The 27,627-nt window shown below is 35.0% G+C and overlaps 1 protein-coding gene across 5 annotated transcripts in view; it reads right to left on the bottom strand.

Moving 5' to 3' along the window:
- CNOT2 (CCR4-NOT transcription complex subunit 2) overlaps positions 1-27,627 on the bottom strand; it is a 109,824-nt gene that overhangs the window by 31,401 nt on the left and 50,796 nt on the right. For 2 of the 5 annotated variants that reach the window (XM_008004003.3, XM_008004004.3), the window contains exons 3-4: positions 12,719-12,841; positions 4,391-4,457 (exon numbers count right to left, since the gene is read on the bottom strand). In XM_008004003.3, coding sequence (XP_008002194.1) covers positions 4,391-4,457; positions 12,719-12,841 — 190 coding nt within the window. Of the gene's footprint in view, positions 1-4,390; positions 4,458-12,718; positions 12,842-21,814; positions 21,916-23,592; positions 23,651-27,627 lie in introns of those variants that run through there. The other 3 variants (XM_008004005.3, XM_008004006.3, XM_073020946.1) reach the window with 3 other exon arrangements.

Below are 27,627 nucleotides of genomic sequence, written 5' to 3'. Positions count from 1 at the left end.
ATCCTGAATGCGCCCTATCTCATCTGAAATATCCAAATAACCCTGAACTTCTTACTCTACTGCATAGTAAAATCATTTGTGTACTTATCCTACTAGATTATATGAGACTGCCTCTTGTTGATCATGCATTCAACATTTACTGAGTGCTTGTCATATGCAAAGTACTGAGGATACAAAGGCAATGAAGACATGCAATAAATAATGCAGCAACACCACAGCAGTAAGTACACTAGGCAGAGATGGCATAAATGAGATGATCTCTTCTACCACACATCTGCAGTATCTAGCATGGCAGAACATGTATGGTAGGGACCCAATAAGTATTTGTCAACTTTAGTTCCTACCACCGTTTTGAAGCTTTTCCATACCACTATAGATAACTTTTTTGTTTTTTTGGTTCTCCTCAAGGAGAATGGTATAGACAGACTTTGCTACCTAAAAGTCTGTCTACACCATTCTGCACATGGTATCTTTAATCTATGTGTTAGCATGATAGGCGGTTATTTAATATTTTACATATATGTCCTATCTTCCCCAACTATAAAACACGTGTTCGAGAGAGCAAGAAATCCCAGAGCACTCCGTACTTATTACTAAGCATTTAGTATCTGTTCAATGGTCCTACAATTTCCTAAAGCAACCAAAATATGTCATGCACCTATTTAAATAGCTGATAGCATCACTTCTGAACCACCCCACCTGTGCTCTGGGTTCTCTATGAAGCAAACAGCTTTCACATAGGTGTTCTTAAAGCAGGAGGCTAAAGAAATGTCTGCTGGAAGCATGAGACTATGTCATTGTTCTCAAGCTAGGAGTCCAGAACGTAGAAAGACAGATTTAGTTCCTCTTCCAACTAAACACCTGGGTCCTCTGAGAATTCAGACACAAATTTATATAATGAATTCACCCAGATATTTTGCTAAGCTATGTTCCTATAAGATAATATGCACATAGAAAGCACTCAGTAAATGACAGTTTCCTTTTTCTCCAATCTTACAAGGCCCTAGATCCTGTTGGTAACTAAGAAAAGGTAAATGCAACTATCAACCACTTAATTCCAATGCTTTGACTATCCAGGAGAAATTAATTCCTGGTTCCCTGTTGATTCTAATCTAGGAGACAGCTTAAGGGAGCTCATGGGTCTTGAAGCCTGTAAGGTGTACAGGAAGTCCTCACTTAATGCCATTCACCGTTCTTGCAAACTGTGATTTTAGGCAAAAAAACATACAGCAGGTCCTTGAACAATGTTGTTTCATTCAACATCATTCCATTGTAATGATGATGAGAACAAAAATTTGGTTTTGTTATATGTAGTTTTGCTTCAAGTCGCAGTTTCAAAAAACTTACAAATGTTAAGTGAGGACTTAATTCAACTAAAAGCTTATCACACACTCAAATATAACAAATAGGAAACATTATGCAACTTGAATACAAGAGTATGCCCATTGGTTTCTATAGTTATCATTCCATGCACAGTATTCACATGAATTCTTGGATGAAAAGTCTCTTACATATTTGGATACCATCATACTATACTAGAACCGAAGACCATACGAGTCTCTGTTCCAGCATTCTCTGGCTACCGCATGGCACTGCATAATCACTTCCACCCAAATCTAGCCAAATCCACGTTTAAGCACTTCTGTATCTATTCCAAGATGAACTCCCTTTCTTGTTTAATCTCAGTGACTCTTACTTCTAGAGAGGGCACTCTTCCTTCTGTATCTCTTCCACTGCTAACCTTTCTAACCATCAAGAACACACAATAGATAGTAGATCTCACATTTTAATGGCACGAATTACAATTAAAGTTTGCCAACTGAATAGAATTAATAGTGGTACTCAATGCACTTGGGAAACAAAAGAACTTTTAGTTACACCAATGTCAATGTGCAATTACAATAAGTTGCCATAAGAATAACATCTCTAGGCCGGGCGCGGTGGCTCAAGCCTGTAATCCTAGCACTTTGGGAGGCCCAGGACGGCGGATCATGAGGTCAGGAGATTGAGACCATCCTGGCTAACATGGTGAAATCCCGTCTCTACTAAAAAATACAAAAAAACTAGCCGGGTGAGGTGGCGGGCGCCTGTAGTCCCAGCTACTCGGGAGGCTGAGGCAGGAGAATGGCGTAAACCCGGGAGGCAGAGCTTGCAGTGAGCCGAGATCCGGCCACTGCATTCCAGCCTGGGCAACAGAGTTAGACTCCATCTCAAAAAAAAAAAAAAGAAAAAAAAAAAAGAATAATATCTCTAATCTACACTCACCTACTAATTCCTTATCTCTCCATCTTTCATTCAAGTCAGTCCCTTAAGTTTTGTCATTCTGACTTAAATTATTAAAACCTTAACCCTCAAGCCCCACATGGTAGCTTGTGTTCTGCTGTCTGACAAGGTGTTTGTTCAGATTACCTACCAGCTGAATGACCTATTTGGCCTTCCTGGGTCTGTCCTAACAGACAGAAATTGGCAACCTAGACTCTTTCTTTCTCCACTAGTTATAGCTTCTAGCTTGACATCTTAGAAAGTTGATCTAAGGTTCAATTTTCCTGTACTCTATCTAACATTTAAAATGTCATTTTAAAAGAGTAAGCCATACATTCAAAATGTTGCTTCACCAATGTGACAGGAATATAGTGATTTAATATACTGAACTCCAATGGAAAATGTTTGCCATACATGGCTTCTTTTTAAACTAATAAGTACCTTAAAATTCTTTTTCTAATGAAAATAAATTTGCTCATGTATTAATCTTTGTATGTCCTTAAAAACAAAAACATAAACGTCTATCATACCAATGACATAACTGCATTTCAAACCTAACCCATTCCATATCTTAGCCCAGTTACAATTTCACATTTGTAGGTTAAAAAAATTAGATTAGAATTTTAAAAAATCCAGATAGCTAATTATAACTATAGTAACTGCCATTATCCTTTACAAAATAACCTTAGTTTCTCAAATACAATTTTTCTCCAATCCATATCTACTTTCTGCTGTGATAAACGGTGGTCTTCCAAAAGATAAAGTAAGTTCCTTGCAGTTGCTCTAAAGAAATAAAAGGTAGCTTTAAAATAGTTAGATATTTCTATAGTAAGGGTTACCAGAAGGGTGAAAATCATACTAAAACACAGGGTAAGCAGAATAAATTACTAGCTAATAATAGTCCTTCAACAACTAGGATAAATATTTATAGATAAACAACAATATTTTTTATGTAATAAGCTATGAAAATGTTTCTTGGTTTGACTGGAGAAAAACTGTTAATACAGAATAACTTTTATCTACTAATTCTACATTAACAAAATTGTCTTCCATAGCAAAAAAAGAGAAAAGCCACAAAAGATAGACAGAAAAAGTAAATGGAAACCATGCTTGTATACAAAATAAGTTTCATACTCCCACTTCGAATCAATTTCAAAGGTAAAGTGGTATGACAGACTATTCTGATACCTATCAAAACTTTGCTTTTCATTATACTGGGAGAGTTCCAAATCAAATTATTGATTTTTATTTGAAACTGGTTAAGATAGTCAGTCATCAGATGTCTTCTTCAGTTATTCAGTTATCCTATAATGTCTGATGGGAATTTATAACACTTTTAATTCCCTTCTATTAACAGAGATTACATTAACAGAAATGGGAGATCAACAGATCTGACATTAACAGAGATAAAATCATACTAATATTTAACAATTTGGGAAGTTAATTTGAGAAAATATAAAGATATTTTATTGTTTAGTTTTATAAAAATTTTATGTGATAATAGCTAACATTTATTGAGCACTTACTATGCACTAGGTTCTGTGCTAAGCGCTTTAAAAGTATTACAACGCTTTAAAAGAAATAGAAGCCTGCAAAATGGAACAAGCATTAAACTGTTTGAGTCAAAAATCTAGATTCTATATCCAGAGTGAGCTAAAGCAAAAGAAGAAATATTTCAGAAATATTTGTGAAACAAAGAACATTTTACAAACCACTAAGTAATGAGTGTACTCGCGCGCGCGCACACACACACACACACACACACACACAGAGTAGCCAATCAAATAAACTAAAAAAAGCTTTTAACTTTCTTTAATTGAAAACAGAGAATGTCTATTTTTAATTTGTTTAGCAAATTCTTCAAAACTACTGCAAAAAAATTAGATATAAAAGATGTTGAAATAAATTTCATTCTATGCTATATCCAAAGTAATAGCAACCTTAGGATCAATAAGGTCTGAAATAATGAGATTTTGCTATGTAAGTAAAATAAAACTCTGAAAATTAAACATTTTTCCTTTTAAATCATACAATAAATCCACAAAGGAAATACTGGTTGTTCTTTATTTGGTAGTTACTTATTTTTCTCTTTGAATAAAGTATCCCAGAATAAACACAAAATTCTTACTTTGTTGCCCGTATAAACTTGCCCCAAACTGAGACAGCTGACCTGATGTAGATGGTGATGCCAGCATCTAGAAACAAATTAATTATATTAGAGCATAAAGAAAACAGAGCATTGCAATTATACTCTAGAAATCTGTGAATCATACCATAAATGTGAAAATCTAACACTTTTTCTCATTCTTCAGAAAAACATAAAACAAACATTGTATAATGATTCCATGTTTCTTAAGAGAATATCACAATTGGATAAAACCAAACTGTGCAAATGAAATTAATATTTAATACTGTAAGTTTTCTAAAAGTCACACTAACTTCAGCTATAGCAACACTACTATTTCACTTAGCAAGTTAAAAAAATAAAATTATATAGATATGGTATATAATTTATATATTTGTGATATGAACTTTATGGCACTTGTACAATGCCTTTGAATTTACTTCATCAATTTTTTTTCCTTGTAGATGTAAATTATTTGAAGATATATTATGTTCACAGAACATACATTCATTTTATATTCCTCATAGAAATGAAGGTAGCAGTGCTATATACTCAAAGTAAATACTGAAGCTGAGTAAATGAAAATATGTGTGTGTGCATATTTGTGTATTTCCTGTCTTATATTAGACAACCATCAAAACATCCTAATTAAATAAGACATGAGCCATGTCATCAAGGGGCTTACAATCTAGTGGGGAAAGAGAATGAATTATACAACTCATTATATTTTAAGGCACAGTGTGGTAAATGCTCTAAAGGAAACATGAAACATCACTGGAGCTACACAAAGGTATCAGGAATATACAGAGTGGTAACATTTAGGTACATACAATGAAGGGGTCTTCCCTCAAGAATATGCAGTGTAACAAGTGTAATAAAGGTTAGTAATGTAACCAGAAACCACCTGTACCCCCAAAACTACTGAAATTCAAAAAAATTGAACAAAAATTTAAAAATTGAACACAAAAACCCAGTATCCAGTTGTTAAAAAATAAATAAATAAATAAAGGTTTGTAATATTATTAGAGAACATAAACAGTGGTGACAGGATAACTATGAAAGGAGATAAAGTTCACCTCTATTTGGAGATAAAGCTCACCCATGTTAGGGCATAGAAGACTGCAAAATAAATGCCATACAAGAATGGCTACCAACTATAGCAATAAAAAGAAAAATAGTATTAAGTAAGAAAGTGGCAATCAAAATGGGGTTTGGGAAGATAACTCTAATAGCAGAAATGGGTTATGTTGAGATGCTAAATGACAACAGCAGAAGTGGAACTAAAAGTAAGAGGCATTCTGGTGGTAGAAGTAAGAGTTATTTTATGTCCTGTTGACTAGCTGGGGTATAATCGGAAAAGGAGGAGAATGGAGACTCATAAAAGAGAGAACTATCAGAGGCTGATGTGTGGTTTCTAGGGATGGGAAATCATGCTGACACTGACACAGTTAGAAAAACCAAGAAGTGAAACAAGTATTTTTGTTTGTTTTTTCTATTTTCTCATCCTGTCTTGTGGTGCTGCGAGGTGAAACATTTAAATGGTAGAGGTTTTACAATACACATTTCATACTTTTTTCATGTCAAAATTCTAAGTTGTTTTAATTATACTAAAGTTTGCAAAATTTTTTATACAACTATAGTTTTAGACCAATGATAAACATCAGACACTCCTGAGGTAGGGCTGAGTTATACACCACTCTAAAAAAAAAAAAAAAAAAAAAAAGCAGTAATATTAATAAGACAGTAGTGATTATTCTAAAAAAAAAAAAAAAGCATCAAACCTTACAAATATTCCCTCCCAAATCCAATTAAACTAACATTCTTTATCTATACAACTAAACTGTATATTCTTTCCCAAGTATAACCCAACAGATCAAAAGATGCCTAATAAGTTCTTCTCTTAGGTATTATAGATTACTGTTACTGCATTAACTGAAAATATTTTGTTAAGTGTATTAAAAGTTCATTTCTAAATTGCAAGAACAAGAACATATAATAAAGCTTTAGTTGATCACACAAGGGAAAAGGTTTATGGCACATGTATACCCATCTAACAAACCTGCACGTTCTGTGCATATATCCTAGAACTTAAAGTAAAATTTAAAAAAAAAAAAAAAAAAAAAGAAAGGAAGTTTTATCCTTTTTAGTAAGTTTTATTTTATGATTATGTAGTGGCCTTCTTTATTCCAAATAATGCTTGATATCTTAAAATCTGGTTTTCCTAATAGTAATACAAATCAACCATCAAAAAAGGGAGGTAAAAGATTTATATAAAATTCATAAGAATCATGATTTTCTATCATTATAAGCTATAAATGAAAAAGTATAGTTGTTTCTAAAGGCTGCAAATATAAGGTGTTGGCCAACATAAATGCATGACTTAAAACAATCCATAATGTGAATATTGTCAAAACACTTAAAACATTTTTCATCAGATATTTATGTTTATTGAATAGTTAACTCTAGACAACACACATTTTAGTCTACTTTCTCACACTGATTATACATCCATGAGTTACAAGTATGCCTGAGTATCTGCCCTCTCAAAATGGGAGGAGGGAGTAAGTAGGGAGGGGAAGCAGAGCATGAAGGTAAAGAGGCGGTGGGTCCCCAGGCCAACTACTTGACATCGAGAGCGGTAGGGTGATTCACTTACCATAGTGTGTAATATTAAATATAATTTTCTCTATGTGCCACTAGATGAAAGCGGTTAGTAAACACAGCTTTACGGGAATAATAAAAGTAGTTTAACGTTAAATTTAAGAGTTTATAACCTTCAACACATTCATGTAAAATAGGCATCGATCAGCTATACAGACATATGTTAAAATTACTGCCTCAAAATGTTTCAAAAATGCAAATATCTAATTTCTTATAAAGTCTATCCCTAAGAATCTGTACTTTTAAATTCTGAAGGCAATATTTCATGAAATAAATTGGTGCTAAAAATGGATTTAACACACAGTGAAGAAATGTGAATGTCACAGAAATGCTTTTTATGAGAGTATAGAAAACACACAAGAAATATACTGACAGAACAGTAAGTACTATTAACAGAAAACAAAATTTATACATTTTTTAAATTCTGAAAGTTAATAATATATAGGTAAATTTCTTAGAAAAGTATAAAACTTTAGATCAAGAAACACATTACAGTAGGGGATGCAGCACAAATAGAAAGAGCCTAGTTTTGGAGTCAGAAATAATCTGGGTTTGAATCCTGGTTCTGCCACTTACCTATGGAACAGCCAATACTCAGTTTCTCCTATAAAATGAAAATGACTACCTACCTCACAGAGCTGAAGTGAAGGTTAAATGAAATAAAATACGGCATATAGTATGTGCTCAATAAATGGTAGCAGCAGCTGCTAATAATCTAATCTTCCCCTCAGTTGCAGAACTATCATTAACAGGAGTGAGGGCGGGTATTGAGACTCTGAGAAATTTATTAAATAATACCCTTAATTTATATAACTTTTTGCCCAGGGTGCTAAAGAAAAGTTTATCTTCACAAATTCTAGGTAAAATAAGGCATAGAACTTGTGTTCTCAAGAGTGGCAAAAGGTAGAAAAAGATTAATAGAATGCTGAAAACAACAAGTTACAGTACACTCTAAAATCATCAAAATAATCAGGTCTTCCAAATCTCTCAGAAATCTATAATGCACACAGCAGTAAAACAGCAATAAAAACCAGGGAGCAACTAGAAGAAATAGTAATGTGATTCTGGTTATTTCCCTAACCCATCACAGAGCTTCTTTATCCTTTAATACACAGAATGTCAAAGAAATCCACAAATTGTTGCAAGGAAATACAAAAAAATTTTGTTACATAAAAATTCCCTGACCATGACAGCAATTAAAAAATAATATTTAAGTTTTAAAATATTATTTTTAAAAGACTGTATAATATACTCAAAATTATGGTGATAACATAATTCCTAGCACTATGTTATTATTCCAGGACAAAAACCACAAATGAATTATGACTTTTTAACTGTATCATATCCACAAAGAGAAAAAGAGACAAAGAAAAAGGAAGAAAGCATATGCATGCACACACATAGAGTTCCAGATCTAGAGAGAAGCTAAAGAACCTTTAAAATTGGAAAACGAATGACTTAAAACATGAAACTAATGAAATGTAGCAAACAGGCACAAAAAAAGGAAACACTATGAGAAGGTAATACATTAAAAAGAACAAGGCCGGGCACGGTGGCTCATGCCTGTAATCCCAGCCCTTTGGGAGGCTGAGGCGGGCAGATCCCCTGAGGTCGGGAGTTCGTGACCAGCCTGACCAACAAGGAGAAACCCTGTTTCTACTAAAAATACAAAAATTAGCTGGGCGTGTTGGCACACGCCTGTAATCCCAGCTACTTGGGAGGCTGAAGCAGGAGAATCCCTTGAACCCAGGAGGCGGAGGTAGCAGTGAGCCAAGATCGTGCCATTGCACTCCAGCCTAGGCAACAAGAGAGAAACTCTGACTCAAAAAATCCCCCAAAACAAACAAACAAACAAAAAAGAACAAAAGAGAAAAGGGGCAAGGGAGGAGGCAGGCGGTAAAACAAAACAGTCATTAAGTCACAGAACAGGGTAGCTTACAAATCAGATAACTGACGATATGCCTCTAACTAGGTATTTCAAACAATTTTCATTAAACTATTCTTAAGCTTACATAAGGAACATTTGAAAAATAGTGTAATACTCAATGTAGTTAATTCCTTAGTGTTAAACACTTGAGACTCAAATTTTTTATTTAAAAAAGAAGTATGGCATTATATTATATTGTCTGAATGTCAGGTTAGAGCTGAAGTACAAATTTACAGAAAGACATATGACTGACTCAAGGAATGTTTACATTTTAAAGGTTTTTAATATTCACTGCTAACCTATTTTCTACAGTCTGTCTTAATTACCGCAGTCACTTCAGTGCCCCCCCTCACAAACACTAACTATTCTCCCACTTAAAAAAAAATCCTCCATAAGCTATGTACTATTGTTCCTATTTTACAGATGAGAAAACTGAGACACACAGACACAGATGTCCTAAGACACATAGCTAGCAAATCAGGTAGCTGACATAAAAATTCATACAGTAGGATTTCCAGGGCCTACATTCTCAATCACCAAAAACTAATAAAAGAGTTTTACATGGCAGTTTGTTATAAAATAAATGCACAAAGTATTCCATAGGTCAGTAAAAATCAATCTGAAAAATGCAATGAAAATGGCAACTGTAAAACCCTATTAAAAGGCATAAAGAACAAGATTAAAGGGAGAAATATCCTTCTGAAAAGCCATCTACATTGGTATTAATGTGCAATAACCAAAAACCATTTTTTTTAAAAAAGGATGTGGAAGATTCTTACCCAAGACGTTAAAATGGTCCACAAAGCTATGGCAATTCAATGACGTAGTTCTGACACAGAATCAGTATGGTAAACAGAACAAGATCTTAGAAACAGGCCTAAGAATGTATGAGACACTAGCACATATAATAAAGGGATATTTTAATTAGCCATAAATGAATGATCTAACCCAGGAGTGGGCAAATTATTGTCTGCAGGACAAATTCAGCACACTGCCTGTTTTTGTAAGATACGTGGACTAAGAAAAGTTTTTACATTACAGACAGTTATATAAAGACCTATTATACAAAATAGGTTATGATTTTATGTATATCCTTGATTTTGCTTCTTGGTCCACAAAGCCTAAAATAGTTACTATTTGGTTCTTTAAGGGAAAGTTTTCTGACCCATGATTTAAAGCATAAATGCTGTCGGGGCAATTGGATAAGCTTGTAGAAAAAAAAGTATTGAGAACCCTGCAATTCACAGGTTAAACCAAAACACATTTCTAACGGACATAAATTATATGTGAAGAACAAAGTATGATAAGAAAGTAATTGGGAAATGTCTTCCTAAGTATGATCTCAAAAACAGAAGCCATTTAAAAATAAGACTGGTGGATCACATTTAATTAAAATGATAAATATACGTATACTATAAATACCATTAATTAAAGGTAAAAAACTGGGAAAATATTTGTAATGAATGACAAGAGGTTATTATCCTCAATACATGGAGAATGCAAACGAGTAAGACTTACGATCTCAACAGAGAAATAGAAAATGGCACAAAAAAGGTACACAAAGGAAGAAATACAAATGACCAATAACTATGTGGAAAAGACACATCACATTGTGTATGTGTGTAAAATTAATGATGTTTTACGGAATGTACATGAAAACAATAAGCCTTCTATTAGCAAAGACTTAAATGTAATTGCTGGTATTCTTGTTGGCATGGAGAGTGGTGATTAGAATAAAAACTGGTACAAACTTTTTGACGGAAAATATGTCTGTATGACCCAGAAGATTTAAATAATCGTGTATTTTTCAATAAAAATATTTTAAGCATAAAATCAGAATTTTAGCAATTATTTCTGAGAGCATTATAGGTAATTTTTCTTCAAGTGTATTTTTTTAAAATTTGTATAATTTCCCTGTGCTATTTTGTAATTTTACAAAAGTAACTGCAACAGCAGCCAATTTATGAGGTAGTTAATATATTATTACTCCCATTTTTACAGAAAAGGAAACTGAGACTTGGAGAAGTTCTTGCCAACAGGCAAAGTCAGGATCCAAACACACATATTTGTATTGCTTTAGAGTCCAAGTTCTTAATTCCTATGCCATACTACGTTGTTAATTAATGTTTATTTAAAAAAGGTTTTGTGGAGCAAACCATTCTGTTACTTCTGTGACAACCAACTGGATCAGAATGGTGGCCAACATTTGTGAGTATGTAAGTATATATACTAATTCTGATTTTAAAATTCAGACATACAGTATTTCTGCTTTTGAGAAGACATATATCTCTTTGTCATTCATTCTCTTTATATACTTTATTTTAGATTTCAATCTGAAAGCTTCCTATCTTCCTAATTAGAATAAATGCATTCATCAGTAATAAATATTTCATTAACATTTTCCAAGCAAACTTAACTTTCATTATATAATCACAGCAATACACACAAATTGTAGGTTTTTGTTTTTGTAGTTGTACTTTCAAAAATATATCCCAAATTCTTTATTTACAAAGTCAACACTTAAAATAGAAACCTGTGTAAATAATAATTCAATTATAACTTACATAGCCCATAGCTAAAAGGGCAGTAAGATAACAGAAAATTAGATGGCGTTATTCCACAAGCTGTTAAACTACACACTAATTATGAACAAAGCCACAACACACATTAGTTGAAAAAAGCCCAATAATGCCATTGATAGTTTGTTTCCAAAATGACACAAAAATGTTCAAATCAAAATAAAAAAGGAAAATACCAAAACAGAATAATAAATGTCCTAGCATAAACCTAGTAGGTTAAGCCAATTTGCGAAATTCTGCAAAGACAAAGGAAGTGATTTACTAATGATCAACTTCAAAGAAAAACAAGGGCATTTGTTACATATCTTAGAACTTTATAAATACTTCAAACATCAGTAAAAATCTCATTAGGTTAATAACTACAGTAGATTGTTTTATACATAAGGAAATTAGACATAGCAAGTTTACAAAGGTGTGAAAGGTAAAAAAGTTGGGCAGGTGTACCAAGTATAAGAACGCAACTGGTGTGACTAGAGTGTATAGTGTATATAGTAGCTTAACAGAATTTTAATAATTACATTCATTTTAAAATTTTATAAATTTGCTAATTATGACTTGGTTACATTCTAAATCCTTTTATCTCAAATGGGATTATTGAACTATTAGCCTTCTAAAGCATTTAATTCATATCTCTATATCATCCATCACATTTTGAATACAGTTCTTCCAAATTTTTGCTACTATAGTATCCTTATGGCTGAACAGAGAGATACACCTGAGGTCTAGAATTACAGCTAGATGACACAGTAAGCATAAAGTTTTATTGCAGCTTGCCATTGTATCTTCAAGTCTGCATAAATCTGCTTTCTGTTCTATATCTGCATTTGTTTTAATATCAAACAAATTATTTCCCATATTGAACAAACAAAAAAAAAAATCAGTGATCTAGAAGTTATACCATGTTTACTCCATGTCTTTGAGTACTTCTACCACAGTATCACCATATCCCAACTTGAGAATCATGGGATATTTATTTTCCCCATTAGAATACAAGTTCATTGTCTTTGTATCCCAACAGGATACAAGCACCAAAGGGACTAGCACTGTGCCGAAAAGAATTGTCACTCAACCACAGACAGTATTCTGTGCTTGATACGCTGTTTTTCAGGAACTCAGACACAGACTTACATTGCTGAAAAAATACAACACAACTGATTAACTTACATCTTTTTCTGACCGATGTGGAAACATAGAAGACTGGCTGTAGTACATGTTTTCGTCATGGTAGTCACTGTCGACCCCCTCTACAAACTTCTTTCTTGAAGCACCAAACATGCTGTTTGTCACCTAAACAAAAATATTACTTTTATCAAGGGTAATAGTTTGGAAAATGTTCAGTTTTACCTTACTCCTACATGGAAAACAGAACATGAAGGGAGCATTGTTAAGGTACAGAAATTGATCAACTAATGGCTAGTGGGGCATGTGATAAAGTCATAAATCTGATTATAACAATAAAGTGTTAGATGTTTATTTCTAGACCCTAAAAGTAGGAGAATCACATAAAGCCTATGTTAACAATTCCACTTCCTTTAAAAAAACTAAGTATCACTTACTCTTCAAAAATGGCAACCCCAAATATCATTTTCCCATACATAGATTTTTTTAAAAATTAAGTTTAGGTTTAATTATTCAAAATCTTCACATGCATCTTCCACCTTTGTGTATTTGCCATCACCTTATTTTCACAGTTATCTGTTTTCCCTAGCATTCATCTTTCCTTACAATCTAAGTTTATTGAAATATACCATTTTTTGAATCAGTGTATATATAGTGGCATACTAGAATTTTATCTCAAGCAAGTACCCACTAACATAACTGGAGTACAATCTTTCATTGATCATACTGGTGTAAAATTATTTCAATGATATAACCTGTGTATTTGTTTGCTTTTCCAGTCTTTGTAACATCCAATGTTAGCAATTTTGAGCTCACACCAACATAAATTGTTGTTGTTTGTTATCTGTGGAGAAATGGTTCTAGGACCTCTTCCCTCATGTATTAAAAAAATCCACGGATGCTCAAGTCTCTCACATAAAATGGCTTATAATATTTCCATATAACCTACACACATCATTTCATATACTTTAAATCATCTCTAGATTACTTATAATATCTAATACAATGTAAATGCTATATAAATAGTCATTGTATTGTTCAGGGAAAAATTACAGGAAAAAACAGACTGTACACGTTCAGTAGAGACACAACCATCCATTATTTTTCCCCAAATATTTTCAATCTGCGGCTGGTTGACCCACAGATGCAGAACCCATGGGTATGAACGGCCAACTGTAATTATTAAACTCTGTGCTAATTTTTATTTTTAATCATTTTTAAAATGTGACCTCTATAAAATTACCAAAACTATTAACTGACTAAAGTTATTGAAAGTCAATGTGTCTTTCTCCTAACAGTACTTTGAAAATCAAGGTAAACCAATGTTAATGAGAGGAGAGATTTTAAAGACTTGAATACAAGGTGACTATGTCTTTTCACAAGTACATTTTTGGGGAAAACTCATCTCAAATTTGGTATCTGTCTTGTACATTCATTATGACAAAGAATATTTTCTTCCATTATAAATAAGTGAACAATTTCCATGTCTTATTTCAAAAAATGCTGTAGTCACTATTATATATCAGTAGACGTGGTGAACTATGTTGCAGACTTTAAAGGCCAAACTTAACATTTAACTCTGTTGAAAGCACCTATGATGTGTAACATTTGTTATATATTTTAAGTTCCCTGTTAAATATGTAGGAAATTTAATTATTTGACTGACCTCATCCTAACAAAGTCTGAAAACCTATTCAGTCAGGGATAAATAAAGTACTTTGCTATATGCTTTTAGGTGAGTAACTGCTGGAGGTGTGAAATAAACAAATATATTTTTTAAGGGTCTAACAATTTATTAGAACACAGGTACTTAATCTTTTTTTGGGAAGCAGACTCCTGGTGAATTACAGAATGCTATTCTGTAACTCTGTTATTTCAGACTAGGATCCCACATGCCTATCCACCAGCTCCCTAAGTAGCCCCTGCTAGAGGGAAAATAGATGTTTCTTAGTGAGTAATTTCAAAAAGCAAACAGTGGCAAAAAATCACTTTAGAGCTTGCAAATTAAGATTCAATACACATAAGATTTTAGAAGTTTGTTTTGTGAAAGTTGAAGATACATTTAATTATCTTTACAGAACTTTTACTACTGAGCTCTAATTCTAAGAAAGAATAAACATGGAAAATGCATAAAACGTACATAATTCAATAAAGTTTCAGGTGAATGTCAAGGCCTCTCTCATCAAATTTTACACACATAAATAAGCTCAAATTGATAAACTCTTCTTTTGACACTGCTTGTATAACACTTATCATCAAGACCATTATAGACTCCTAGAATTCTCAAATTGAAGTTAATTGTATAGAATTAACTTTTATGCTTAATACCTTGCAAAAAGGTTTGAAGGCAAAATTAAACATATGTTCCAGATGAAAGAAAATGAAGAAATGTTCCTTTTCCATCAATAGCAGATTTTCTCAAGAGTCACTGTGTGTAGGCGCATGTGTACGCGCGTGTGAGTTAGAGAGAGAGAGAGAAAGAAAATACGCTAAACTTAATTTCCGTTTTGTGTGCCTTGGCACAGAAATTACACATCAGTGACAATACTAATTATTTTTACATGACTTTGGCAAATAATTAAAAAACAAAACAAAACAAGAGAGAGACAGAGAGAGAGACGGATGGAGGGAGGGAGAAGTAAGGGTGTTTTACTTCTCCCCCACGAATGCAAGGCCCCATCCAGAGATGGGTACTGGTATGAGACAAAGAATTCTAATCCATGGCAAAATCACAAGGGAAAAGACAACACAGATTATTCATAAAGCTAGATTTATTTAAAGTGCCTGTCCTTTATTCTACATAGAATGATGGAACAAGGTAGAAGTATTTTAAAATAATCAGGGAACATAAGACTGCGATGAAAACAAGCAGAGAAGTAACTGACCAGGCAAATGCTTGAAGGAAAAGCAGTCAGTTCACAGGGTCCGTAAGCCCCTCACTGGTATGGCTCAAGCAGCATGAACTTAGGTGGCGAAGGGTAGGAACTGATGTTAAGAGAGGCTGGTTGTGGCTAGACCATATAGTGCACCTTGCAAGCCTGAGAAACTCTGGATTTTATTCTTTGTCAGATGGGAAATCAAGAGAGGATTTAGGGGAAGCTTAAGAGTAACTTAATTTTTTTTTTTTTTTTAAAGGTCCTAGCTACTCCATGAGGAATGGGCTAAAGAGGGTACAAAACGAAAGCAGGAAAATAGGGTGGTGAGTAGTAGTTGGACAAAGGATATACTCTGAGGCAGAAATAGTATGAATGGATGGATGGATGATATGAAAGGGTTAAACTATACCCATCTTCTCCCTGGAAGAGAAGTTAGCGTACATAGAAATCAATTTCTATACATTTCAAAGAGGATATGTCGATATTGTATCAAAATACATTGAAATTACTGGTTATAACGTATGCTAAAAAGTTAATTTGGTAAACAAAAATTTTAATAAACGACAGTCATGTGCTACATGACATTTCAGTCAATGATGGACCATATATATGACGGTGGTTCCACAAGATTATAAACAAGCTGAAAAATTCCTATTGCCTAGTGATGTCTTAATAGACTAAGCAAATATAAGAGTGTGTATATCAGTTTTTAACAAAACCAAAACATTTAAAAAGTAAAAAAACAAAAAAATTCAAATAGAAAAAAGCTAAGTATGAATATAAGGGAAGAAAATATTTTTGTACAGCTGTACATGTTTAAGTCAAGTGTTAAGAGTCCAAAAGATTAAATAAAAAAGTTACAGTAAGCTAAGCTTAATTCATTATTCAGGAATGAAAAATTTTAAATAAATTTAGTGTAGCTTAAGTGTCAGTGTTTCCAATGTCCACAGTAGTATACTGTAATGTCCTAAGCCTTTACATTCACACACCACTTACTGAATTACCCAGAACAACTTTCAGTTCTGCAAGCTCCATTTATGATAAGTGCCCTATATAGGTGTAACCTTTTTTAAAAAATGTTTTCTATCTTAATTTCACTGTGTCCTTTCTGTGTTTAGGTATGTTTAGATACACAAATACCAATGTGTTACAACTGTCTACAGAATGCGTATAGTAATATGCTGTACAGGTTTACAGCCTAGGAGCAAGAGGTTATATCACCCAGGTTTGTGTAAGTATGGTCCACATTCGCAAAATTGCCTGACGCATTTCTCAGAATGTACTCCCATTGTTAAGTGACATACAGCTGTAGTTTAAAATTTCATCAGACTTCATCATATATTAGATATACAGCATTAGAATCTTTAGTGTGTACAATTTGTCAGCTTTATTCAAGCAAACAAGTCAAGTGCTTGTATCTACTTTGTTAAGTGACCACGTTTTTACTTGACACTCACACCAGACTTTCTAAGAACAAGCAGCAGTACAAATTGAGATTTTACCAAGAAAGAATATATGCATGTAGCAAAATCAAAGTTCCTTAAACGTTTTTTGAACACAGATCTAAAACATTTAATCAAGACATTTAATCTTTCCTTTGATTTCATAAGAACTAAGCAGCACATTCTAAAAAGTACACAGAGGTCAGGAATGGTGGCTCGTGCCTGTAATCTCAGCACTTTGGGAGGCCAAGGCAGGCGGTTCACTTGAGGTCAGGAGTTCAAGACCAGTCTGGTCAACATCGTGAAACCCTGTCTCTACTAAAAATACAAAAAAATTAGCCAGGCATGGTGGTGTGCACCTGTAATCCCAGCTACTCAGGAAGCTGAGGTAGGAGAATTGCTTGAACCCAGGAGGTGGAGGTGGAGGCTACAGTGAGCCAAGATCATTGTGCCACTGTACTCTAGCCTGGCTGACACTGCGAGACTACGCATTTAAAATAAAATTAAAAATACAGAGATAAATAAGCTAATCTTCTATACCAAAGCGAATCCCCAAAAAGAACTGGCCTCAGAAAGTAACAGAGAAAGAATTAAACTGGAAGATGTAATGGAGGCACTTAAGTTGGCTGGATTTTTCCAGTATATTCCTCCTCCATTATTTAGTTTAGAATAGCTATGAATTCCTAAGGCATGACATTCTCAACATTTAAATACAGTATTTCAAAGCCAAATGTGGTAAATCAGAATAATCATAGAAATTTACCAAAAAACCCACAAACTTCAGATAATCTAACCAAGAACTTTAGAGAAGACAGTAAAGTGGTCCGTGATACAGGCAGGATGAATGGCAATTAGGGAACGCACGAAGTAAGAGGCAAGGCCTGAAGCTACATAGAGGATACAGCTCAAAATCCCTGAGATCATCACCTCAACATGACTTTGCAGCACTAGTTATCTTAGAACCCAACACAAATCTTATGTTTCAGCTTAATTTTCGCGATTCACAGTTGTTACTGTTCACGATAATCTCTGAAAAAGGTCACTTTAACTCTGAAAAATGCTGTCTGTAACATTTGTGATCTTCACAATTAAAATTCAGGTTGATCAAACCAATCTTACCTATTTATTGAAATTATTTATATCATCAGTATCTTTTCATCTCTACTGTCATTTCCTAGCTGATACGGTTTGGCTCTGTGTCCAAACCCAAATATCACCTTGAACTGTAATAATCCCCACGTGTCTCGGGAGGAACCCCGTGGGAGGTGACTGAATCATGAAGGCGGGTTTTTCCTGTGCTGTTCTCATTATAGTGAATAAGTCTCATAAGATCTGATGGTTTTATACAGGAGGGTTCCCCTGCACACGTTCACTCTTGCCTGCCACCATGTAAGACGTGACTGCTCCTCATTTGCCTTCTGCCACGACTGTGAGACCTCCCCAGCCATGTGAGTCAATTAAAACTCTTTCCTTTATAAATTACCCAGTCTCGGGTATGTCTATATTAGCAGCATGAGAACAGACTAATACACTAGAACAAGCCACTCCAATAGCCTCCAAACAGGTCGTTATTAATCTATTCTTCTTCCCCTCAATTCTACTCTCCCATATCAAAGTGATTTTTTAAGGTAAAAATTTCTTATCTTCGGGGACTTGCTGATAAAAATTCCTCAACAGCACTCCCAAATCAACAAGACTTATAAGATGTTTGCAACCTCTGACTTCTCTCCTAAGTCCCCTGACACCACAAACCCTTGCCATACCTTCAGTTACTCAGAACACAAGGTAGTTTCCATGTCACGGTCTTTGCATATGCTGATACGGCTACTTAAAATGCCCTTTCTCCCATTCTTTGAAACTTTCACACTAAGTTAGGACTCTTGTTTTATACAGTCACTGAAAACACTTTATCATAACTGTAACTATAAAATAATAAATTATTGCACCAGGCAATATTTTAAGTGCTTTAAATTTTATTTTTTTTATGTAATTATCAAGATAATGCTATAAAGTAAGAAACATTAACTATCCCTGTTTTGTAGCTAAGGACCAGAGAAGTTAGGTTAACTTCCTATGGTTATATATCTGATAAACGTGGAGATGGGTTTTGAACCCAGATCAATTTGCTCGAGTCCCCCTTTTTAACCATGATAGTACACTGACTCCCAAATATACAATAGCTTAATGCGTGTTTTGTTCTTGAATTTGTAAAGGGAAAAAAGGTAAGGAACAAATAAAAAGTTGGCTGGAGGAGGGAGGTCCTTATGCTGTGAACAATGGTAAGTAGGGTATACCGCAATTCGAATATTTATGTGTGTCAAAAAGATCACTTTAGCACGAGAACAAGAATGGACTGATTATGACTGACAATAGACATGTGAGACAAAAGCCAGTCTCTACAAGACTAATCACATGTATTTTACAGAAAGTTGCATTAATTTGAGAATGAAGTTACACTTAAAAGAAATACTATTATACCAATTAAAAATTATTATCCGCCAGGTGCAGTGGCTCATGCCTGTAATCCCAACACTTTGGGAGGTTGAGGTGGGTGGATCACCTGAGGTCAGGAATTCAAGACCAGCCTGGCCAACATGGTGAAACCCCATCTCTACTAAAAATATAAAAATTAGCTGCGAGTGGTGGTGCACACCTGTAGTCCCAGCTACTTGGAGGCCGAGGCAGGAGAATCACTTGAACCCGGGAGGTGGAGGTTGCAGTGAGCCAAGATGATGCCACTGCACTCCAGCCTGGGTGACAGAGTGAGACCACGTCTCAAATAAAAATCCAAGGAGGGCTTCAGATAAGTAGAAATAACTATTAAGAGTTATATATACCTGGTTTCTATGTTCCCAAAGAACTAACATTTTTAGGTACTTAAGTACAGTGAACACAATTTAACCCTTCAAGGAATTAGGATAATTATAACCAAACTCTTAATTTCATTATAAAAGGTCTAATGTAGACATTATAGCATTACATATAGAGGACACATTTAGAACTTGTGTTAAAACAAAAACAATTCCCTAGTAGCAACTTTTTATTGTAGATTCTCTAATGTAGAGAGGAGTTTTACTGCTAACATGTTGATACAGGTGTCACATGGTAAAATCAATTGTCTCCTTCACTGCTTCATACTGAGTACCACATTTTCACTCCCAGTTGCAGAGTTTGTACTCGTTTTGCATTATACAAGATGAAGAGTGCTAACTGCAAGATATACAGTACCTGAGAACAGGGAAAAAGTGTTCCTTTCTCAGGCACTGTTTTCCTAATGGAGATCTGAGTAATTTAGAATTTGCCTTCTTTCTTTCTCTCTGAATTCCATATTCAGTATCAACAAACAATATACAAATATGCACAAGTTCTTGTCTATAAAATAGGCAGAAACTTAATAGAAAATCACAGCCAACTGCCATTAACACTCAGCTGCCTTTTATCAAGGTACAGCCAATTAACATCTGAAACCATTCATGAGGAGTCCTAATACCTGAAGACAATCTGGTGTTTTTATAATTGCCCTTTAGAGGGAAAACATGATAGGTAAAAATCTCACAGACTGCCCAAATTCTATGGAAGTAGAATATTCCTATATCAAATATTATATTGTTACAACCTGGAAATATTTGTTAAGAAAGATATTTTTGTTTTAGTAGTATTTTTCGCGATAGGATTTTAAACTGCTTATCCTGCTTCACAACCACTATAAATAATTCTAATTTTATTTAATTCTTGAAAAAGAATTTTAAAAAGGGGAGTGCTTAAATAAAGGACAGAAAGGCACCTACACTGCACAAAAAAATTCTAGCTTCTTAAAGAACAAAGACATTAATACCTGGAAATCTTTACCAAAACAAAACAAAACAAAACTCTCTCTTCACGTGAGAAACAAATTCAAGTCCTCCTAGTTCTAGAATACTGTGGTTTCATATTTTTAATATGATATATGCATAATGAAAAGTTCATGAATTTGCTTAGGATGGATCTAAGAAAAGCGAAGATTCAGATAAATTTTAAAGTCTAGAATTACAAATCATCAAATCAATAGCATGGAAACAAATAAGAGCAACTCATTTCATATTTTTAGCCAATGCAGAATGACGATGAAGAAGCAGTAAAGGCCTTAATGAATACCAAAGATGGTTAACATGTAGAAACTCACACAAAAATCTATGACTGGTTGGAAACAGGCTTTAGTAGAAAACTATGGACCTATACAAACATTTCCACAATCATTATTTGGGAGAGTAGATAAATATCCTGCCAGAGTCTTTTCCAAGGTTTACAGAAATATTTAGCATTATTTCTGTGTATTTTTGGGGGGCTCATCCAATAAAACAAGATGGCCTATATCTGAAAGATGGGGAGGGTGTGTGTGTGTGTGTTGGTGGGGAGAGGGGAGGGTGGAAAAACACATCGCTCTTTCCCAATCCGAAAACTAGAATCTGGTGTCTGAAGCTGATTATTCAGAAAATAATCCGAAAAGCCATGTACGTTATCCCTTAATATGCACTCCCAAAGTCTGCAAATTCTCTAGGGAGTGTTACCAAAATGCTACAAATGCCTCCACAAGTTTGACCCTGATCTAGACAGAATAAGTTCTGTATGTTTCAACATGAATAAACTGACTTTGTGGTTTTCTAGAATCTTAAAATGTGCTGCACCAATATGCTTTATATAGATTCACACTTGAACAATCAATACATAAGCTTTAAAAGCTAAGTGCATCATCCTAAAACCAAAATTCTAATTATTCAAAAAGTGCTAATCCACAGGAAAAAAGTACACATATACCAAACTAAAAAACTAAATATAATTGGTACCTCTTATGAGCAATAAGTTAAAAGTTGAGAACTCGGCCGGCACGGTGGCTCACGCCTGTAATCCCAGCACTTTGGGAGGCCAAGGCGGGCGGATCACGAGGTCAGGAGATCGAGACCATCCTGGCAAACACGGGGAAACCCCGTCTCTACTGAAAATACAGAAAAATTAGCCGGGCACGGTGGCAGGTGCCTGTAGTTCCAGCTTCTAGGGAGGCTGAGGCAGGAGAATGGCGTTAATCCAGGAGGCGGCGGAGCTTGCAGTGAGCGGAGATCATGCCACTGCACTCCAGCCTGGGTGACAGAGCAAGACTCCATATAAAAAAAAAAAAAAAAAAAAGAGTTGAGAACTCACACAATAGAGCCTGAAATTAAAGCAGTACTTTATCTTTAAATATTAGGATGTAAAACTATAAAATACAAATGGAATGACATATAACAGTAGAAAATTTCTACATTTAGAATACAAAACAAATCCTCTATGCATAAAGAAGGAAAATCTTCTAATGAGAATATTTTAAATCCTTAAAAGAGGGTAGGCAAAGATGGGTCTGATAAAGAGGGAGGAAGGAAGGGAATATGACTATATATTGAGGAAAATACGGGATGTACTTTGCTGAGGGAGATGTGTTTGTATAGAGCTCCCAGTTATCTAAAAAAACTCAAGAAAAAAAGGGAGATAAATTGCTGAGAAGTCTGTATTTTGAAGACTTGTTTTGAGATCTGAAATACCAAATACACTAGTACCCCAATCTCTTTTAACCCTCACATACTTTCTCTCAAGAAATTTAGCAACCATAGGCCATCTTAAGAGTCCGTTTTTCTTGGGCTTAATGTGAATGTCTTGTATGTGCAAAAATCTATAAATCACATGAACATGAATTATATGGGATAGATGTAGGAGAACAAAAGAAACAAGTTTTGAAAGCTTTCTGAGAAGAAGCTCAAAGTATGGTAGTGAAGACCCAGAGCTACATCCTTACAAAATTAAATCTGTAATGTTTAGATCATGATTTCCAGTGCAAGGCAGAGAAGGAGAAAATGCCACGAGTGTTGACCTCTCCCTCTCTCTCTCTCTCTCTCTCTCTCTCTCTCTCACACACACACACACACACACACGCACGCACAGGACACAGGATGTGATGAGTTTATTCATTCGTTCAACAAATATTTGCTGAATTATGTACCAGGTATCTATACTTATTTTTGTTAACTTCAAACCTAGAGATTGGTAGAAATGTTCCAGTCCTCCTGTCAAGACTTCAAGGAAGAAGATGTTTGAAGTTTGTATTTTTGTAAAGATTAAAAACATAGCTACCTGCCTAATACTTCGGGAAAAAATAGCACATCTAACGCTAGTGGAAGAAAACCAAAACTTGCCTCCTTCTGAGACCAAGTTACATACGGCAAAATTAATAGCCTATGGACTTACGCCTTGCCCAACTTTTTTTTTTAGCTTCTTTTTTGAACATGGGTTTTCTGGACCTGTTATATAAACTGTGGAGAATATAAAGTTTAAAAAAATTTAAGAACCTTCCTTTGCATTATAATATTAATAGTTTATTAAGGTTTTTTCCTATTTCACATCTAACAAGAATTAAAATTATTTCTTCTACACTATTTTTTAAACAATTTATGAGTTTTATGAGAAAAATAATTTATAACAAACTTTGTATTTCTAAACTTACAAAATGACTCATTGATAAAATGGCCCAACATCCACCCTCAAAATACTGATGACAGTACCATTTTTCCCCCGGCTTTCCCCACCAAATACTTACCTGTGCAACTTCTTTCAACATTTTCTACTCTGGGGATTGGAAAGCTCAGAGCTGGAGGCTGAAGTGAAGAAGGAAAGGTTGGAGGGTGAGCCATGGTACCAGCCCCACACTAGGAGCTCCCCTGAGATATTACAGGAGGGTTGACACCATAGCTCTTAAGTTCAACTCCAGCAAACAGTAAGAAAGGAGTCCAACCAGAACATGATAAACGACGGGATTCTTCCGCTCTTTGAAAAATAAGGAAATCATGCTAGAAAGTTCTGAATGTTCAGTTTCAACATTATGACTCCCTGTTCACCTCTTCATTATTCCTGAAACCCAGGTTCATCTTTCAGACTAATTCAAAGTACTAAGTTTACAAAAAAAAAAGCAGTGCTCATTATAACCTTACACACTTTTCCAGAAAATGCAAAGACAGAGCTTACCTGGCCATCATGAAAACATGTAAGACAATGTGTTCAAATACTTTGTGCCTATCCACTCCTTGTACACTCTCTTGCTCTCTCGAGTACTCAACATTAAATCTAAGGTTCTCATACACATTAACATCATCAACAAGCAGAATTAAAGTTGCACTATATGGATGTACTTAAAATTCCTAAAGGTGGGCCAGTGAACTTGTAAAAACTACACATAACTGTGATATAAGTACATTCCTTGGGAAAAAGTGAATTTCTTAACTGTTCCATGCTGATAAAAACAAATAAGGACCCCTGCATTTAAAAAAAAAAAACTTGGCACTTTAACCAAACAAGATAACAAAGAGAAAAATTTTAAGATTTTAAAACAAAACAATCTGAATATAGGATTTAAATAAGATATGAAATCCAGGCCAGACACAGTGGCTCATGCCTATAACCCCAGCACTTTGGGAGGCTGAGGTGGGCACATCACCTGAGGTTGCGAGTTCGAGAACAGCATGACCAACAAGGAGAAACCCTGTCTCTACTAAAAATACAAAATTAGCCAGGCATGGTGGCGCATGCCTGTAACCCCAACTACTCGGGAGGCTGAGGCAGCAGAATCGCTTGAACCCAGGAGGCAGAGGGTGTAGTGAGTTAAGATCGCACCACTGCACTCCAGCCTGGGCAATAAGAGCAAAACTCCATCTTGAAAAAAAAAAAAGGAAAAGAAAAAGATACGAAATTGATTCACTTTTACAAAAATGTTGAATCTTTGAAAATATAAAAAGTGAGTTATTAGAGAAAAACAGACTCTAAAACGAATAAAAATAGAAGCTTAAGACATCTATTCAATAGCATAAATAGGTACTACTGAAGGTGACGAATTATTTTAAAACCTTTACATTTTAAAAATATAAAGAGGTATCAGAATCCTAATTTATGTTATAGGAAGTAATTAAAAATGAAAAGTATTCCTTTAGCAACGGAAGACATGATCTTTAAAATGCTTCTAAACATCTCGCCATGTACACTAATTCAATAATCATTGAGTGAGCATCTACTACACCCAGTGCTAGATGTTAGGTATTACATTTTATACTCATATACTTTATCCCCTTCATGCTCAGAATAAAAGAACGTCAGAAATCAAAGGGAACAGAGGTGAAACACATTTACAATGGACTCCTGCACCAATACCAAGGCCTCCAAGGCCTTCATGGCCTTACTCTGTTATCTCTAGTCTCCTCTGTTAGCATTCTCCCCGTCTCTTCATGTGCTCCTGCCATACTGGCCTCCTTGCTATTCCTCAAACACATCAGACATACTCCTGTCTCTAAGCCCTTGCATTTGTTATCCTCCAGGAATGCTCTTTCTCTAGAAATCCAGATGGCTTCCTATTCACCTACTTCAGCTATGAAGTCATCTCAGTAAGGAATTCCTTGTCTATTTAAAATTAACAATGCTTTGTCCCCCCACTCCTTACATTTAGTTTTACATTTCCTTAGTCTTCTCCAATCCGAGACTTATTCCAGTCTTTCCTCTCATCTTTCCCAATATTGATGTTATATCACACACACTGCAGAATGTCCCACAATTTGGGTTTGTCAGATATCTTCTCATAATTAGATTGAAGCTGTGCATTCTGAAAGCCACATCACCACAGAGGTGATGTAGTCTTCTCAAGTGTATCATATGTAATGCATGTATTCCAATATATGAGCGCATATGATGTTAATATGTCTTATTACAGGTGAATTCAACCTTGATCATGGTTAACGTGGTATATCTGGAAGTTTTCTCCACTGTAAACTACTAGTTTTCTCTTTTTAAATAAGAAATGTTTTGGAGAAGTACTGTGAGAACATGCAAATCCCTGTCTGTCCTTACATTTCTGTCCACTCATTATAGCATTCATCCATGAATATTGCTTGCAGTAACTATTCCGTGGTTTGTTTGTTTTTGTTTTTTTTTTTGGAGACGGAGTCTTGCTTGTCGCCCAGGCTGGAGTGCAGTGGCACGATCTCGGCTCACTGCAAACTCTGCCTCCCGGGTTCACGCCATTCTCCTGCCTCAGCCTCCTGAGTAGCTGGGACTACAGGTGCCCGCCACCACACCCAGCTAATTTTTTGTATTTTTAGTAGAGATGGGGTTTCACCATGTTAGCCAGGCTAGTCTCAATCTCCTGACATTGTGATCTGCCCGCCTCAGCCTCCCAAAGTGCTGGAATTACAGGCATGAGCCACCGTGCCAGGCCTACCGTGGTGTTCTAATGGTAATTTTCTTTTCTTTTTTTTTTTTTTTTTTTGAGACGGAGTCTCACTCTGTCGCCCCGGCTGGAGTGCAGTGGCCGGATCTCAGCTCACTGCAAGCTCCGCCTCCCGGGTTCACGCCATTCTCCTGCCTCAGCCTCCGGAGTAGCTGGGACTACAGGCGCCCACTACCTCGCCCGGCTAGTTTTTTGTATTTTTTAGTAGAGACGGGGTTTCACCGGATTAGCCAGGATGGTCTCGATCTCCTGACCTTGTGATCCGCCCATCTCGGCCTCCCAAAGTGCTGGGATTACAGGCTTGAGCCACCGCACCCGGCCTCTAATGGTAATTTTCTACTTTCCTTCTCTATTTAACAGAAATGCTTTAACAAAGCAAACCAAATCTTTTAAAGATTTCACTGTTAACTATGCCCACAGTGTCAAAGACTTTACATAAATGGACCCAAGTGATTCCTGTAGAAGGTAAAGGCTAGTGGCTCAAACTAAAGGCTCTTCACTCCACCAAGCACATTTGTTTTAGCTTTATCACAGTGCCTTTAGAAAAGTGCCTTGGTAGAAAAGAATAGGTGTAAAATTCCATGTGCTCTTAGCATTTTTGGCCCTAATAAAGGTGTTTTCTTTTTCCTTGAAAACATCTTCAATTTTTGAAAATCCTTGAATTTTGAAAATTTCAAATTTTCAAAAATCCTTGAAAACATCTTCAAAAATCACATAAAAATTAGCACATTTATTATACTGTCTTTAATTTACTGATCCAGATAAAATAATACAGAGATAATATACTATTTTATGCTATACAACACAGATTTTTTAAAGAAACGCTAATTAGTAAAAATTTTTACCTCACAGCTGAGAAAATGAATGACCACTGTATCTATGAGCCTCCTGGATTCTTAAGGGAATCAGGAAATTCAGGGCAAACAGTTCAACTTTTAAGTTAAATTGAATCAGGACTGTGACAATTCTACGTAAGAACTGGAATTCATTTACTGACCTGTACTGTTTTATATTTCTTTCTAAATGACCTTAAGTGCTGAGAAACGGTCCGAAATTTGTGTATATTGCACACTATATAGTATTTTATACAACAGAAAGTTTCCAAGCCTTGTCAGAATATTGACACAAAAGCTTATTCTCTTTATCAGGAATGGTTTTCATTCATCTTCTCAACCAAAATACAGTTTTTAAAAATGAAATATGGGTGCAGTGGCTCACACCTGTAATCCTAGCATCTTGAGAGGCTAAGGTGGGAGGATCACTTGACACCAGGAATTTAAGACAAGTCTGACATAGTGAGACCTTGTCTCTATAAAAAATTTAAGATATAGTGAGACCTTGTCTCTGTAAAAAAATTTTTAATAA

Source organism: Chlorocebus sabaeus, chromosome 11 (assembly GCF_047675955.1).
Source record: "Chlorocebus sabaeus isolate Y175 chromosome 11, mChlSab1.0.hap1, whole genome shotgun sequence".
Taxonomy (NCBI): Eukaryota; Metazoa; Chordata; class Mammalia; order Primates; family Cercopithecidae; genus Chlorocebus; species Chlorocebus sabaeus.
The sequence above is the reverse complement of the archived record's forward strand: the minus strand, read 5'-3'. Positions and strand labels throughout refer to the sequence as shown.